Source organism: Anneissia japonica, unplaced genomic scaffold (assembly GCF_011630105.1).
Source record: "Anneissia japonica isolate Jap-2015-1 unplaced genomic scaffold, ASM1163010v1 scaffold3735_len701357_cov177, whole genome shotgun sequence".
Lineage (NCBI taxonomy): Eukaryota > Metazoa > Echinodermata > Crinoidea > Comatulida > Comatulidae > Anneissia > Anneissia japonica.
This window is the reverse complement of record NW_022723891.1, coordinates 565737-581816: the sequence shown is the minus strand read 5'-3', so window position 1 is coordinate 581816 and position 16080 is coordinate 565737. Positions and strand designations below refer to the sequence as shown.

General features: G+C 34.1%; 2 protein-coding genes across 2 annotated transcripts in view; one reads left to right on the top strand and one right to left on the bottom strand.

Annotated features, from left to right (window-relative positions):
- LOC117112394 (mutS protein homolog 5-like) overlaps positions 1–3871 on the bottom strand; it is a 92467-nt gene extending 88596 nt beyond the window's left edge. The window contains exon 1 of the mRNA XM_033255466.1: positions 3753–3871. The gene's annotated coding sequence lies outside the window, so the exon portion shown is untranslated. The remainder of the gene's footprint in view (positions 1–3752) is intronic.
- A 480-nt stretch (positions 3872–4351) lies between these two features.
- LOC117112403 (transcription factor AP-1-like) lies at positions 4352–6430 on the top strand. Its single transcript, XM_033255478.1, has one exon. It carries the CDS (start codon positions 4516–4518, stop codon positions 5425–5427), a length of 912 nt encoding a protein of 303 aa, XP_033111369.1. The 5' UTR covers positions 4352–4515; the 3' UTR covers positions 5428–6430.
- The last annotated feature ends 9650 nt before the right edge of the window (positions 6431–16080 follow it).

Below are 16080 nucleotides of genomic sequence, written 5' to 3'. Positions count from 1 at the left end.
AATCGCCTAGAAAAAGTTACCACTACCACCACAGTGTAGACCCCAACCAAGGAGGTATAAAAATATATTATTATACCTTATACCTTATTTTTATACCTCCTTGCCCCAACCTACAAATAATTTTCTCAGTATAATTGATGATTAAAAAACTTTTTCATTCACAGTATGTAGAAAAAAAATGTAACAAATCATTTATTTCGCGAGTTAAAAAAGAACAAAAACAACCACAGATACTGTATTGGGAATAACCATAAGTCTCAATCACGTCATAGAAAAAAAAGTTTTTTTTTTTTTTTTTATAATAAAAAGGACTATCAACAACTATTTTTTTTTCCTTGGCCTTAATAAGATATTTCACTACAAAAATTATTGAATCTGCCAGCAGAAGTTTGGTAATGCACTGTAGTGCCTCTCTTATAAGCCCACCCCTATTTGAAATTTGAAAATGGGCTGATCTGGTGGGGGAAGGTGGGGGGAGGGGGAGGCCCAATGGAAGGTTTTAAAATTAATATTAAAGAACATTTTAAACAAATAACCAAATGCTTAAGCTGTTTTATGGTAAAATTTTTATCATTTTAATCTTAAAAATTTTACTTGTAACTTGTAACTTTTATCATTTTATTAAATCTCAAAAAATGTTTATAGAATATGAGTATGGCGACTCCGAAATTAATGACAGACATTAGGCTAGAGTACTACAACAAATGTTTAACTTTTCAATGGTTTTAAATTTTCAACTGAATTTTTACACTTCATTGCAATGTTTTTACCGTATCATTCATTTTTACCCTGTTTGTGCGGCATTGCTGTTTTTTTTTTTTTTATCCTGCTGATTTGTTTAATAATTCTATGTTTTGTATGCTCTTATTAAATGTACTGTAAGGACCCCAATGGAAATAAGGTTTCTTTTTTCACCTTCTTGGGTCATCCTAAGTATTATGCCCTTGTCTTCCCTGTCATTGTTTGCTTTGTATTTTTGTATTTGGTACTGAATAAATCAATCAATCAATCAATCAAAAATCAATCAATCAATGCAAAATGATCTTCAATATATTTTCTTAACAATGAGCAACTCATTGAAATTATACCTGGGTTTTGCAAGGAAATTGCAAGTACATGAAATTTGATGTAAGGTACTGTAGGGGGGGGGGGGAGGCTTTGTGTACTACAACACAAGGAACTACTGTAACAGTAGTACCTAAAGATAACCTAGACACAGTATGTTAAAACCTCCAATACTTTGTGAAGACATTTTTTTGTAATAACTTACCGTACTCGCGCGAATAAGCGCCCGGGCGCTTAAAATATTTTTTGCACTTTCTGATGGGCGCTTATTCAAATGGGGCACTTATTTAAACGGGGCACTTATGAAAACAGAGTGGAAATTGAGTGGGCGCTTATGGAAATAGATGAAAATCGAGGGGCTCTTATGGGAAATTATTTTAATAATCAAAAATTCAAGAGGCACTTTTTGAATGAAAAAAAGATTATATAAGGACAATATGAATGGTGGTTAGAAAAGATAATCGTCCAGAGAACAAGAATGCGTGAATATTTACATAACAGCAAAATAGCAGATGCAATTAGTGGTGGGTAGTGGTTAGTTTGTTGGCCATCAGCCGATTGAGATTATCAGGATGGCAGGATCATTGTATTTTTCTTGAAAACTCAGATGAGAATGTGCTTAAGGTCGAAAAAAGAAAAAGAGGAGTAGGACTAGACATAGACAAATATGTAAAAAGATTAAAGTTGGAAATATTCTGTCTGTCCAGGGATCGGAGCCCTCATCTGTCCAAGAGAAATATCCTTATTTTGATTGACTGAAGAAGAATGTGTTTCCACTCTACAGTTCAAATCATGCCAACAACCACAGTCCAAGGATGGATTGGATTATTGACTTGCTAAAAAAAAAAAAAAAAAATCTTATGAGGGTGCGCTTATTCAAACGGGGCGCTTAAGGAAATTTTCACGTTAGGAGGGGCGGTTATTCGAGAGGGGAGCTTATTCAAACGGGGCGCTTATTCGCGCGAGTACGGTATATTACAGAAAGTAAACTAATCATTTTCTTTGATCTTCAAATGGGTAATCACAGATTTACTTGACAGTACAGTATATACACTAAGAGGAAAGGGCTTGAAAGAAATAATTGACGTAGAACAACAGGAGGAAAGCACCTTCGTGGAAAAAAAATGAGTAATGATAGTTATAGCAGGGGATATGAAAGAGAAAAAATGAGCATTATCTTATATACAGTGAATTAATCAACAGAGCATGTCATAGAGAAAAACTGGCAAAATTAAAACCTGCTAGAAGATAGAACACCCATAATTATCACCTTATATTATTTTAAACCAAAAACAACTTAATAAATTTTGAAAGAATTTCATCGGGCTCGAAGAAATATCTCATATACTGTAACAATTTCTTTAAAACTTCGCAAAGGGTGGGCCATTTCTTGGCAATGCCAGCAATTTCTAAGTGGTGTGGGGATTACACTGTGGGGTGGTAGTGGAGAGTCCCACAGTAGAAGTGAGAAATTCAGTGACATGGTTGTAATTCCCAGATAGGGTTGGAATTAAATTTTTGTAATTCCCAGACAGGGTGGGAACTACCAAGTATGGGAACTACCAAGTATGGGAATTCCCTGAAAAAAACATTATAACAATTTTAAGCAGTGTACAGTTCCCAAAAGAGGACTTTCCCAAGATGTTGCATTATATACTACTATATTCAACAAAATAATAAAGATTTGACATTCATGAGATTTCAGAAAGTTTCCTCCCATAATAGTAAGGCCAAGGGAAATCTCCTGAAAGTGCAATTAAGTTTGAATCGAAATTTTCAAAAAGCATAAAAAAATGGTTTCTTCTATCTCTGGTCCATTTTGTGGTTACAAATTGGATGGTATCTGAAAAAGGAAATAACCAACCCTCACCCCACCCCCACCTTTTTTCTCATGCTGGTACCACCTTTGCGTGACGATTTTACATAATTCATATGTACTGTAGATGATTGCTATTTATTATGATTGATCTACTGTATTGAGAAACACGAATGCAAGACAGGAGGAATTTACATGATAGTAAATTTGAAGGCAATACACCTCCACTGCAGCTGGTGATAATTAAAGATAATACAGTAATTAATAATGAAATTAGTTATAACAATGCCAATGCCATGTGTCTTGGCTTCAGCCTTTACGCACACTGTAAGGAGAAAATATTATTATTAAATGTCAATCAAGGCTTCATGAACAAAACTTATCAATACTAGGCCTAGGTTGCAAAATATGTATGCGAGATCATGCATGATAGTGATCCCTACCTACCAACTTAGGCCTAGCCTAGGGCCAGGCCTAGTCCTAGGCTAAAACCTCCTCCTCTAGAACCGAGCTATCATTATCATTATAGGCCTACTATCAATAGTCTAGACATATCTTATTTAGTAGTCCTAGGCCTAGACATATACAGGTAAAGGTTTAGCTAGACCTATTCCTATTATTATGGTACTAGGCTATGCCTCCTAGTAATAGTAGCACTGCAGAGGGCCCGGGCCTAAACTACACTAGGCCCCCAGGTTAGGTTGCCTGCCTAGGCTAGCTAGGCCCCGGCTAGGCCTAGACTACAACTAGACTAGGCGCTGTTTTTTTGGAAGTAGCTGCAATTTGGAAATGAATGACATTAATAGTTTATTTTGAACTACCACGCTTTTTTCATTATCAATAATAATCCACCACAACCGCGAGTACGTACCAAGCTCCACTCTCTCTAGAAACCGGCTGAGCGATTTACAAAAAGCTATTTACATTTACCAAATAAGGCAAGTCACGAGACAGACACAAAAGAATACTTCAAAGGGAAATGTCGATTTTGTTTGTCAAATCCATTTGTTTCCGGATATTGTGACGTAGTTAAATCAACCACAAAATACAATAGATCTGATGAGCCGAGTCCATCCTGCATTTAGGAAGAAACAGTAATTATAATAATTTTTATTTTTTAATTCAAGTTACCATTATGCAAATATATTAATATACATTGTTTAATATATTAATATTGAAACAACATCTGATCTTACTAAAATTAAATATTAAGAGCTTATTATATTTTGTACGCCCCTACACAAAAATGTAATATTCCTGGAGAATACCCATTTCAGGTGACGTCAGTAATTGGGCACTCCCACTACCCACAATACATTGAGACTCACTTAGCCAATCAGCAGTCAGATTCTTTCATTTTCTTTAGCCGATGATATCATCTAGAGCCAATGAAAACGCTAGGACTTGATGTCATTTCACTAATATCTATTTTTAGACATTGAGTCAGTGAGTATAAAACTGACTCAGCATTTGCTTAGGAAACGCATTCCATTACTCGGAGAAAAACAGGCAAGATCTGTGTGCTAACACAAAAATCGTTCAACCAATACATAACGAAGGAATCCCGAGTATATTTGTGTCGGTAGTGACTCACAACTTAGCTTGAGAGACGTTTAGTCAGTGTTTTCATTTGTATGTCGACTACTCAGAAAAAAGGCAGTGTAGTTGTACAACAGAAGCAACAATCCAAGATGGAGACTCAATTTTATGAAGATCATCCGAATTGGATACAGAAGAAGAAGAGCATGACTCTGGACCTAGTTCCTGGCTCTCGTACTAAGAAGCCAATGACGCTTCTATCTACTCCTGATGTGAATATGTTAAAACTGGCTTCGCCAGAACTTGAAAAATTGATCGTTAACCAACAGGGAAATGTATGCACAACACCAACACCAACGCAGTTCATATGCCCGAAAAACGTAACGGACGAACAGGCTGCATTCGCTCAAGGTTTTGTGGAGGCTCTTCATAATTTGCATCATATTACCAATGGTAGTGAAACTGAGGATAATCAAGGAGTTAATGTGCAGTACTTTCCTCAAGCGGCCGTGAACAGGGCTCCGCCAAATACAGTGGTAACCACACAAGCTTTCAATCCCACTCACACAACGACCACTCTACCTGGTGCGCCAGCCGTAAGCATGACGTACACAAATAACAGCCTGCCTACGTCGACGGCTCATGCTTCGGTTAGTGTGATCAACAACACAGGAGGTTGGAGACATATCAAAGAGGAACCCGAACAAACGGTACCCGTATACCATGCTACACCACCCATGTCCCCAATCGATATGGACACACAAGAGAGGATAAAATCCGAAAGGAAACGACTTCGAAATAGAATCGCAGCAAGTAAGTGTCGTAAGCGAAAGCTGGAGCGAATTTCACGCTTGGAAGATAAAGTGAGTGAACTAAAATCGCAAAATCAAGATTTACAGACAGCAGCCACCAAATTGAGAGAACAAGTATGTCGATTGAAACAAAACGTGATGGAACACGTCAAAAGTGGATGTCAAGTAATGCTTGCTCAGCAGTTGGCATTTTAAAACCATCATAAACAGACATTTTGGACAATGAAAGAAAATTGTTGCCTTGATGAGTGTTTGAGAAACAGGGGGATTGGTTATTGGAGGATGGGTAAACGTAGTACAGTAATTATTCAATTAAAAGACAGTGATTGTTTATTCGGATATGTTATGCTGCTTTGGAAGGAAATGAGATGCAAACATCATATCACTTCTATGGTAGCTTCACCAGGCAGGAAGCTATGAAAAACTCGAATTATTTGGAATATTAATTATGAACAATATGTTAACAACTCTATTGTTATAAATCTAATATAATTCTTAAACAATCGTTTTTACAGGTCTTTTTATAAAACGCTATTAGCTTTAATATCCATCCTTTGTGATAGCCTTTTGATGATCACAATTTGTTGTGTAAAACGTCACGAAGCTAATCTCGTGACCTCGTGATACCAGCAGTTTTAATTGAACTCTGAACTCTTGCAAGGCCAATGCCATACGAACAATCTACGTGTGTCTATGATAATATCATAATCAGAAATACATAATCGCCCCATGTTTCAATTAATATGATTATAAAGGTGAAGAATTTTCTCTAAAAATTATGTACATACAAATTATTATAACTCCTAAAATTTGGGCTGGAACCATTATGTTAAATGAAATCAGTATTAGAGATGTGGTTAATAATTTATTGCTATATAATAATGATAGGAATGCAACTGCTGGTCATTGTTAATATCCTATGTTTTGCCAAACGGTACACAATATTATCTGATTTTACCAGAGTTCCTCAAAACCTCAACAAAGGAGATGTCGTTGGCAGGAAATGATTGATTCTTTCACAATCCTTGTTATTAGTTTCTGCTAGTCAGTAAACTAGGTGATAATATTGACTGCGTGTACATATATTATATTTGGCCAGAAGATCGCATGACGGCCATCAGTCAATTTACGTTGCTTTGTATTTTATGTATAAAAGAAATTTAAGGTCACTGAATAAATTTCAAAATCTGAAAATATATACGTGTTTTGTATATTATTCTCTGTTGTTAAAGAGGTAGTTGTGACAGTGTGAGGTAGAAAATGATTACAATGATATTGGTGTTTAAGGGGAGACCCCAGTAGGCCTTACAATTAACATGTGTGTTTTCATAACTTCCCATGTTTTGAATGATTCCCATGCTTTTTAATTACACTATTTGTGAACGATCTATGATAATTATATACAGTAATTATATTTAAGGATTCAAGTCAAAAATACACAGTTCAGTACTGTACTACGAATGTGTAAGAATAATGTTACACTGTACGGCAACTGTCTGTACCTCCATTTAAGGATTCGTTTAAAATATTTCGTAAATTTTGCAAAGCATGGAGATCGACAGGAAAATGAAAACGGATAAAACAAACCACAATGACCTAGTTACTGTGACTTAGCAATGTAATGGAGATCTTATTGTCTCAACTGGTGTCATAGGTCGAGTCAAGGAAAATACATCCCCTGTCAGAAAGTCCTACAAAATTGATCACACTCTTGTCGCTAATTATAGTGAGAGAGAGAGGCATGCTATTAAAGTATAACTTATAAAATCCGTTATTATTTATTGTACACCGTTACTGTTCATAACTGAAGAACAGAAGTACGATATTTGAATCAAATACCATATATTATATTGATATACGCGTAGGGTAAAACATCGATCTTCATCAAAATGGTTCTTCAGATAAATTCTTTCGAAACATCGTAGTAGAGTCGAATTATAAATGAAGTTGCTGCAGTAGTGTATATAAATTTGATAACCTTACTTTACGTAAGCCTAGGCCGACGCAAATGTCCCCTCATCATTCATTCATTGCAATTAGTACAACACGCATGGCATGATTTAAATAATATTGTGTGGAAAGAAGTCAGTCGCTTTGGAACAATATCTATTTTTAAGTGTTTTTCACCAACAGTGGCATCAGTACCTAAACTGCATATTCTCACCTTGGTCATATTTCCTATTATAACAGGTGCTCGAGTTTTTGTTTCCTTTCCATATCATTATCATTGCGAGGATTTATATTGAATTAAAATTCAGCAATCATACTCCTCGATTTGAATCTTCATATTAAACTACAATTGTCTTTCGGCTATACTTTCCAGACGGGGACTGGAGATCAGTGATCGAATGAGGAAATAAACACATTGTTTTAACTGGAACCGTGTGTACAATATTATACAGAATACATGTTCTCAAATCGAATAGGCCTACAGGCTGGCTGTGTGCGGATATAGGCATTAAACGTATTTTTCCTTTCCACCATGTTAAATCCTTCATAGATCCATGAAATTTAAAAAGTAGTAATAAAATATAATTTCTTATATAACAGATGGATAAAAAATAACAGTGTTCCGTACCCTATATTATGTCTGTTAAATTTTTGTGACAGTGTGTATAAAGCTGTCTCTTATACACATCTAGATGTGTATAAGAGACAGCTCTGGACCTAGTTCCTGGCTCTCGTACTAAGAAGCCAATGACGCTTCTATCTACTCCTGATGTGAATATGATATATGTATATATATATGTATATATATATATATTTATATATATATAGTATATAGGCCTATATACATTGGTGAAAATATGCAACATTCTCTGGCAAAAGGTGAAAGATGTCATATACTAATATTAATCTACTTAAATACAGTATATGGCTTATATTTCCTGTAAGTCATATTTCCATCATCAAGCGAATTTAGGAGAGTTGTAGATTAAAAACATTGATGGTGATAGGCAATGTACCGTACCGGTATAAATGTAGGCCTATAATATTAAATAATTTAATGTTCAAACTGCTGAAATTCGATAGCCAAAACGGTGAGAAATATGTAGACCTTAATAAACATTTTCGCCATTTTTTAAAGTGCCTAATGAATAATAAACACAAAATTAAACATAGGCCTAAATATTGCTTAATTATACACTTGTCTGTCTCTTCAACATAAATATCGTGATGGAAGCAGTTTTTTAGGGCAGAAAAAATTGTCGGTGCCGCATTAACAGGTGTATATTCAAAGCGTTGACAAACTGTTCCTTTCTCGCAAACAACTAAATTGTCACTTTCCGGTTCAACTAGTGAACTAACTTAAAGTCTTAAGGCTCCATTCACAGCTTCTGATAGTTCGTCGTATTACGGCATTTGCCTTTCCATGTCAAATCAAGTTGTCATAGTACAGAAGAGCAGACCATACTTTTGGGGGTCGGAGCCAAGTCAAACTTATAATAGAGCATACACAGTTGCGTAAAGACGAGGTATGATGATCATGATAGCGATGAGGATGATAATAAAATAATAATAATAATAATAAATAATAATAATAATAATAATAATAATAATAATAATAACAATAATAATAATAATAACAATAATAATAATTAATAATAAATAATAATGATAATTGCCTAATAATAATGATAACTTCAAGGCTTATTTTAATAATAATATGGTAATATTAGCCCTAACACCAAAATAATGTAATAATAATGTTATTCCCCTATACCTTACCTTTAGAACTTTAAATTAATAAAATAATAAATCAAATCGTCATTAAATAAGCCGTGAACATTTGACGAGGCATATGATGATGACAATAATTATGGTATTTAATAGTCCTACAACAATATCAATAATGATGATGAAATCGGTTGTTTTACAATGTTTATTTCGAGATAGACGAACAAGCTTAGTATATAGCTGATCGCTGTCACCCTCAAAATGACATGCTAATTTTACCGGCCTATAACAATAATAAGGTTTGCGTAATCATATGAGTTTAAATAATAGAATCAAATCAAATTAACGTTTATAATAATAATAATTGCAGTACCGTATATAGCCAAACAAAGTTTGCAAAGCTGATCGCTGGCGCCCTCAAAATATATTAAAAATAAAAAGTGAACATTTTTTGCAATTCAATAACCGCATAAAAGTCGTGTTTACCCAAAAAAAATAAGATAGTTCATACGAGACTAAATGTTTCATTTTCAGTTTCCAAACCTCCAAATGTTAACGAACGTTTAAACGCGTTAGGGAAAACCCCACTGCAGAAAAAAAATCAACACGTTGACGAATAGGCTGTCACCGCTATATTTAATTGCAAGCAGTTTGTTTGTAATTATTCGTCATTAGGCCCTCGAACAAACACAGAGGCAGGCTGAGCTACATCAATTAGCCAGTGCTGCGTTGGCTCTTCTAACTGAAAACGGAAACATATTTAGTGATATAAACTTACTAATACCGTACTGTCCGTGCCGAAATGAGGTGGAAAACCCCTAAAAGTCAATTAAAATATTTATAAATTCGTTCAAAAAAATCCACTGAGTTATCCAAACGTAAAAATAATTTTCAGATTTAGGACTACTTAAAATTATATGGGAAAGGTACTAATAATTCTGGCCGTAATGTATTAACGTGTGTTTTTTTTCTAATAAATTTTGTTTATCGAATCTATTATAATACTGTATAATGAACGGTATATCCCAATCATTTAAATAAATTATTCACCGTGAATGCTCGAATAAGCGCCGTGGCACTTATAGAATTTTTGGAGGCTTTTCAGCGCGGCGCTTATTCGAGAGCGGCGCTTATAATATTGACACGACGCTTTCCACGCCCGTTCCTATGTTACCTATCTCACGTATTCCCGAAGTTTAGTAGGCCTATCATAGGTCCTACGTCATCGTAAACAAAATTTAAAGAAATGGTTGTGTCTTTATTGTGTTATTTATTCATTTTAACACTGTGTACATTGTATTTTAAACGCTTCTCAAAGTGTTTCATTACACACATGGCAATACCCTCGATTAAGCACCGCGGTGCTTATTCGAGAGCGGCGCCGCTTATTCGAGCATTTACGGTAATGTATGGCCCTCCCTGTTTAGATGATGTATGGTACCAGCGCCTCCATAGAGGCTTTGTTGATTAGATTAAACATCCACAGATTCATTTGATCTAAATAATAATGCCATGTAGGCCTACTTCCAGATAAGTTCATGCGATGTACTGTACTGTACTGTAGCCTAATATTGTAGGAAGTATTGACAAGCTTTGTTTGATGGTATGTGAGTGTTTACCGAGTATCTGGCGCTTATCACTTCGTTAAATAACCGTAATCACGTTTGACGTAAACCGTTAACCTGGAGGTTCAAAGCCTGGGTCTCAGGAAGATTACAATTATGCCTTTCTCAAACTTCATTGCCACACCCATGTAGCCGTTAATTCTTTAATCATCAATTACACGAGTGAAAAAAGTTCTATAATTTGCGGTTATAATTATGATGATGGGACAACTGATATGATGAGAAGTCGTTTGAACTTTTATCGACTCAAGTGTAAATTTTATTGGGTATATTTACAGTATTTAGCTCAAATATCCGACATTTTTATATTGCTTCCATAACATATGAGTTATTTTTGAATCTATTGTGTTCGCTTATCGATATTCGAGCCATAAAAACAAAAATAGGCCTTTTTGTAATATATCAGAAAAGAATAATGTATTGCACTGCACAAGCCTGTAGGCAGGATTTTTAGAGGGTGGTTCTAATAAAAGGGCACTTCGAGTCCACACCACACCCCGCCCACCTCTGCCCTACCATAGTTGGGTTAAAACACCCCAGATGTCCGGAAATGGCAATACAAATGCCACATTTCTAACATAGGCCCTATGAAGTTAATTTCAAAAACTTTCATGCAAATGGTACAGTACTTCTTAGTAAGGATTTAAAAAGGGCATTTCTGGAGAAAAAAAAAACAAAAAAAAAAAACACCTCCTGGCTACGGGCTTGTTGTACATGACATTTTATATAGAAAAAAAATACAAGTTCAAGGCTCGCATACGGGGTGTACAGTGTGCAGCCCGAGATCCAATGGCACGAATGCAGTTAGGGAACAGGTTGTTGTGAGGGGTTTTAAATCTCAAATATTAATTTAATATCAGTTGAGCGGACAGAAATGGGATTAAGGCCAAGAGAATAATTGAGAGTGTACAAAGGGCAGAATGGAGGAAACGAATGTTTTCTAGCGAGGAATGAAGGATGCGAAGATTAGGCGTAAGTTTATTGTTGTGACGCAGATACACTCGAGGAAGAAGTGGGCTTACCGTGTAGGCATATTCATTTAAACTTGGGGGAAAAAACCCCAAGATGCAAAGTAAACACTAGAAGCCGTCAGCAAGAATGTTCGATTCGTGGCTAGCATTGAGAAGGAAGGGTATCAGTCGCAAAATCCCACAATAAATACTAAAATTATTGGGTCACAGTATCGAAGGCATTAGAGTAGTACTGATAGAAAGTTGGGAAATTAACAATAACTTGATTGCTCTCATCCGCCTGGCTTGTATAAATGAAAGATCCCGAGCTCTTTTGTTGCAATTTTTTTTAAAATCAAATCTACGTGTTTGTTTTTATAGTGCTAACTGATTTGGAGCGCATAAGAACCGTCCAACACGATGACATATAATATCTTCTTTATTATTGTATTTATTATGGTATCTTCCTTATAATTTTATAATTATCCTTTTTCTAATTTTCGCGATTATTATTATCACTATTAATATTATCATTATTATTATATTTTTCATTTTTATCATATAAACATTGTCATTCTGATTACCATAATTATCATTTTCTCGTTGTCAATATATCATTAAGTCATTATCAATTAGTTATACAGTATTATTAAATTATTATTAGGCCCTAAGTCATTATCATTTATTTATTATTAGTAAGTTATTATTATTACGTTATTATTGTTATTAAGTTATTATTATCATCATTATCAATATTATTATTATTATGATTATTATTATTACTATAGATTTTTTTTAAATCATTATTATTTAATTTATTTAGAATAGCATAAAAAATACCAACAGCAAAATGCGAAACACAGATAGTATAACGATTCGGAGAATAACTATTAATGTTATTATTATTATCATTATGAGTGATTATGATAATGATACAGCACTTCTCGAACTTACGCATTAACACGGTAACATTTAGTAGTACTGTACTGGATATATCCCCACCTGTAGCCATTACTTCAAAGTTTACTCAGTTGCCGATAGTTTTCTAACACAAACGAAAACCTTATGAGGCCAATAATTCATAACATAATTACAGACTGAAATATCATCACAATCATTTCTTTGAAATTTAAAAACGTAATATCAAAACATAAATTCTAAAAGTCCGAATATCAAAAGAATCAAAGACTTTTCAGAAGATAAGTTTTATTAGATTATGTATTACTGCTGTTGAGGAACACGAGGAAATTCCCAAAAGGCCTTGCAACATACACGTAGATGCTGAAATTAAGCATGAAGGATCAGAGATTCCGGAGGGAAAATGCTACAGGAGAGTTCACGTATGCAGTGGTGAAATGTAAGACATAGATTTCCTGTGTTGATCTGGAGATCGAGCCTGTTCCAATACTCAATGCCAAATTCGTGAAGTTACAAATTTATAATTTCATTAAAGGGACCGTCCATTTTTAAAATAAACTCAAGTAAATATTTGGTGTAGCAGTGATCTAAAAGAAAACCCCCTCAAAAACACGAAATAACGTTTTATGGACGGGGGAAAGAGTGAGTCTTGCTGGCTAAAATATGTAACCAGTTTTGTGAAAATTAATACAGTATAGAAAATGTTCCTTTGCAAAATTCGGATATAGTAATAAAAATTATAATCCGAAGAACCGCCCCAATTATCAGTCCACATTAAATGCTGTTTATTAAATGATTTCTGTTGCCATTTAGCGAGGAATTGATTAACAGGATAAATGTAAACTTCCGTTAAACAAAAACGTATTGCCAGAGATGTCTTCGCGTGATAAATGTGGTATACGTATCTTATTATAATATTTTTCGAAACCTACCATCATTGTATCAGTATCACCATGATTATAATTATCAAAACATGATTAAGAACTATTAGTAAATGAATATTACTGATAAAGATATAGCATAGAAATATTATATATATATGTATATATATATACTGTGTATATATACATATACATATATATATTTATAACCCAATAAATATATTATTTAATATAAATAATTAAATTGATAAATAAACAAAGAGACAAATATTAACCAGGTCTGTTTTTCCTTGAACTGCAAGAAATTTAAAGCCTTCAAGTAGTTCAGCAGAATCGTAAAAATGCTGTTTTGAATATTTTTTGGTAGGCCTACGATATTTAAATATCTTAGTACAAATTTTGCTGGTAGGAATGGTTATGCAATACTAAGGGCTATGCTAGGCATGATACTGTACTGTATTAGCTGTTATTTCATGCTCAAGCAATCAGATGAAGGGGAATGGGAGGGAGGGAGAGGGTGGTGGTGACGGCGATCGAGAGACGACACTACCCTTTGTCTTCTAGACGCCCGGAAATAGCCTCTGATCAATCATTTCTTTTTCTTCCTTTTTTACACTTTTCTTTAGTAATCTCTACACCTGTAAAGTCAGATAGGCCTACACCTTACTCACCTTCCATTCCAAAGGCAGTTTCATTCATCTCTGACTGCCTGTTGCAGCAGTGGTATTTCTAAGGTAGAGTAGAGCACATGCCCCAGAATTTGTTTGATCCCCTTCCAGACATTTTCTCATCTCCATCATTCAGAGCTCAAAAACTAGTGACAAGGCACCTAATTATAATTCCTCCATTTTCCTCAAACCATTTATTATCGTGCTCCCTCCCATTCTACCACGCTTCCGATGATGTCTTAAGGAAATAGCAGACAGTGGTGGCACACAAGATTCTCCAACAATGGGTTCAAGTTCCATGAGTGAAGCAGGTGAGAGCATCTTAAGAACATGCATCCCTTAGGGATGCCTGGAAATAGCACACTTGTATGTAAAACACCCTTTTCAAAAGGCATAATTTTAAAATTATTGAACAACATGATTGACTTCTTCCCTGAAGGTGTCCAGAGTTATCCATCATCACGCTGGCAGTGCCACTGATACCCGGTAGGAATGCTTGTTTTATGTTGAATGAATTTTTTCAATGTTGAATATTTATATGCATTATTAAAATATAATGTTAATGTATCATTGACAAATATTATCAAGTCCATTTTAATTTTAGTTTGACCTTAATTAAATCATCAAGAATAGTAAGTCTGTATTAAAAAGGTTGTCAATTAATTTAATTCATCAATTCCTTGCGACACAGCACACCTAAAAATCGGAGTGATTATTAGTCAGTATGTGTACAGACTGTATTTTTCTTCTGTATTTATCTATGTAGTTTTCAGTCATCCTCTTTTTTCACCTGACTTCATTGATTTGGAAAGAGCCCTTTGTGTTGGAATATTAGGGTCTAGACAAAGGAGATTTCCGCACCAGGTCTGATCAGTTGTACAGATTAATAACCTGTCTCTTATACACATCTAGATGTGTATAAGAGACAGTATATATACAGTATATATATTTTCACCTAATTTCCCTTGGTGGTTCATGGTAGCTGAGCCTGAAGCACAGGCCAAAAGTGCAAACTACATACTGCCTTACCTGCCGATCTACGTATACATGGCCAAAGACAACCACACTGATTCAATTCTAGAAGTTTTTTTTTACCTTGCATCTTTCAGCAAATTGCTTTGAAAGCAGTCTTTTTAAAAAATCTTACTGTGAAATAAGCATCCTGAATGTGCTCTTTCTCTGAGGCAGATTGTGTGCTATATAGAAGTTTTCATATTATTAAAGGGCAGCACTCGGAGACTATATTTATAGATGATTCTCTGGCAATTGGTACCAGGTTCATCAGGTGTGTAAAAAGTAGAAACACACTCCTGATGAAGCTTCTTGCGTTAATACAATCCATCAGAAATTGTTTATATAACATTTGTCTTACTAATTTGGTGTACTTTATTTGTTTAATCTATCTTATTAATGTGCAGTATGACTTTCTTCAGTTACCTTTGTTCAATTTCAATTTGATTCTTTAACTGTTAATTTTCTTTTAATGAAAAAAAAACTTTTGTTGTATTTCGTACAGTATTTATATTAATAGCATCAATAATTGTATATAGTAATAATAATAATAATAGTAACAATAATAATAATAATAATAATAGTAATAACAGTAATAATAACAATAACAATAATAATAATAATAATAATTTTTATTTGTTTGTATTTTTGAGTTCCAATGAATGTATCACTTTTCACTGACATACAATTTTTACTACACTGAAAATCCTTAAATTAAATGCCAGCCAACTATACAAAGAATACAGGAACAACATTCAAATTCAAATTTATTCAACAAACTCCAAGAAGAAGAACATATGAAATATAATACTGTAGACTACAACCTATGAAATAAAATACTGTAGACTACAACATATGAAATATAATACTGTAGACTACAACCTATGAAATAAAATACTGTAGACTACAACATATGAAATATAATACTGTAGACTACAACCTATGAAATAAAATACTGTAGACTACAACCTATGAAATAAAATACTGTAGACTACAACCTATGAAATAAAAATTATACAGGAAAAGAAAAATCATTATATCATTAATTGGGTGTTGCACAGTTAATCAATCAAAATGCAAGTAATGGAATAGGTTATCAGACAGTATCAGTCTGTAC

Coding starts and splice junctions, on each gene's coding strand:
- LOC117112403 (XM_033255478.1), top strand. CDS start 4,516: ATGTCGACTACTCAGAAAAAAGGCAGTGTAGTTGTACAACAGAAGCAA.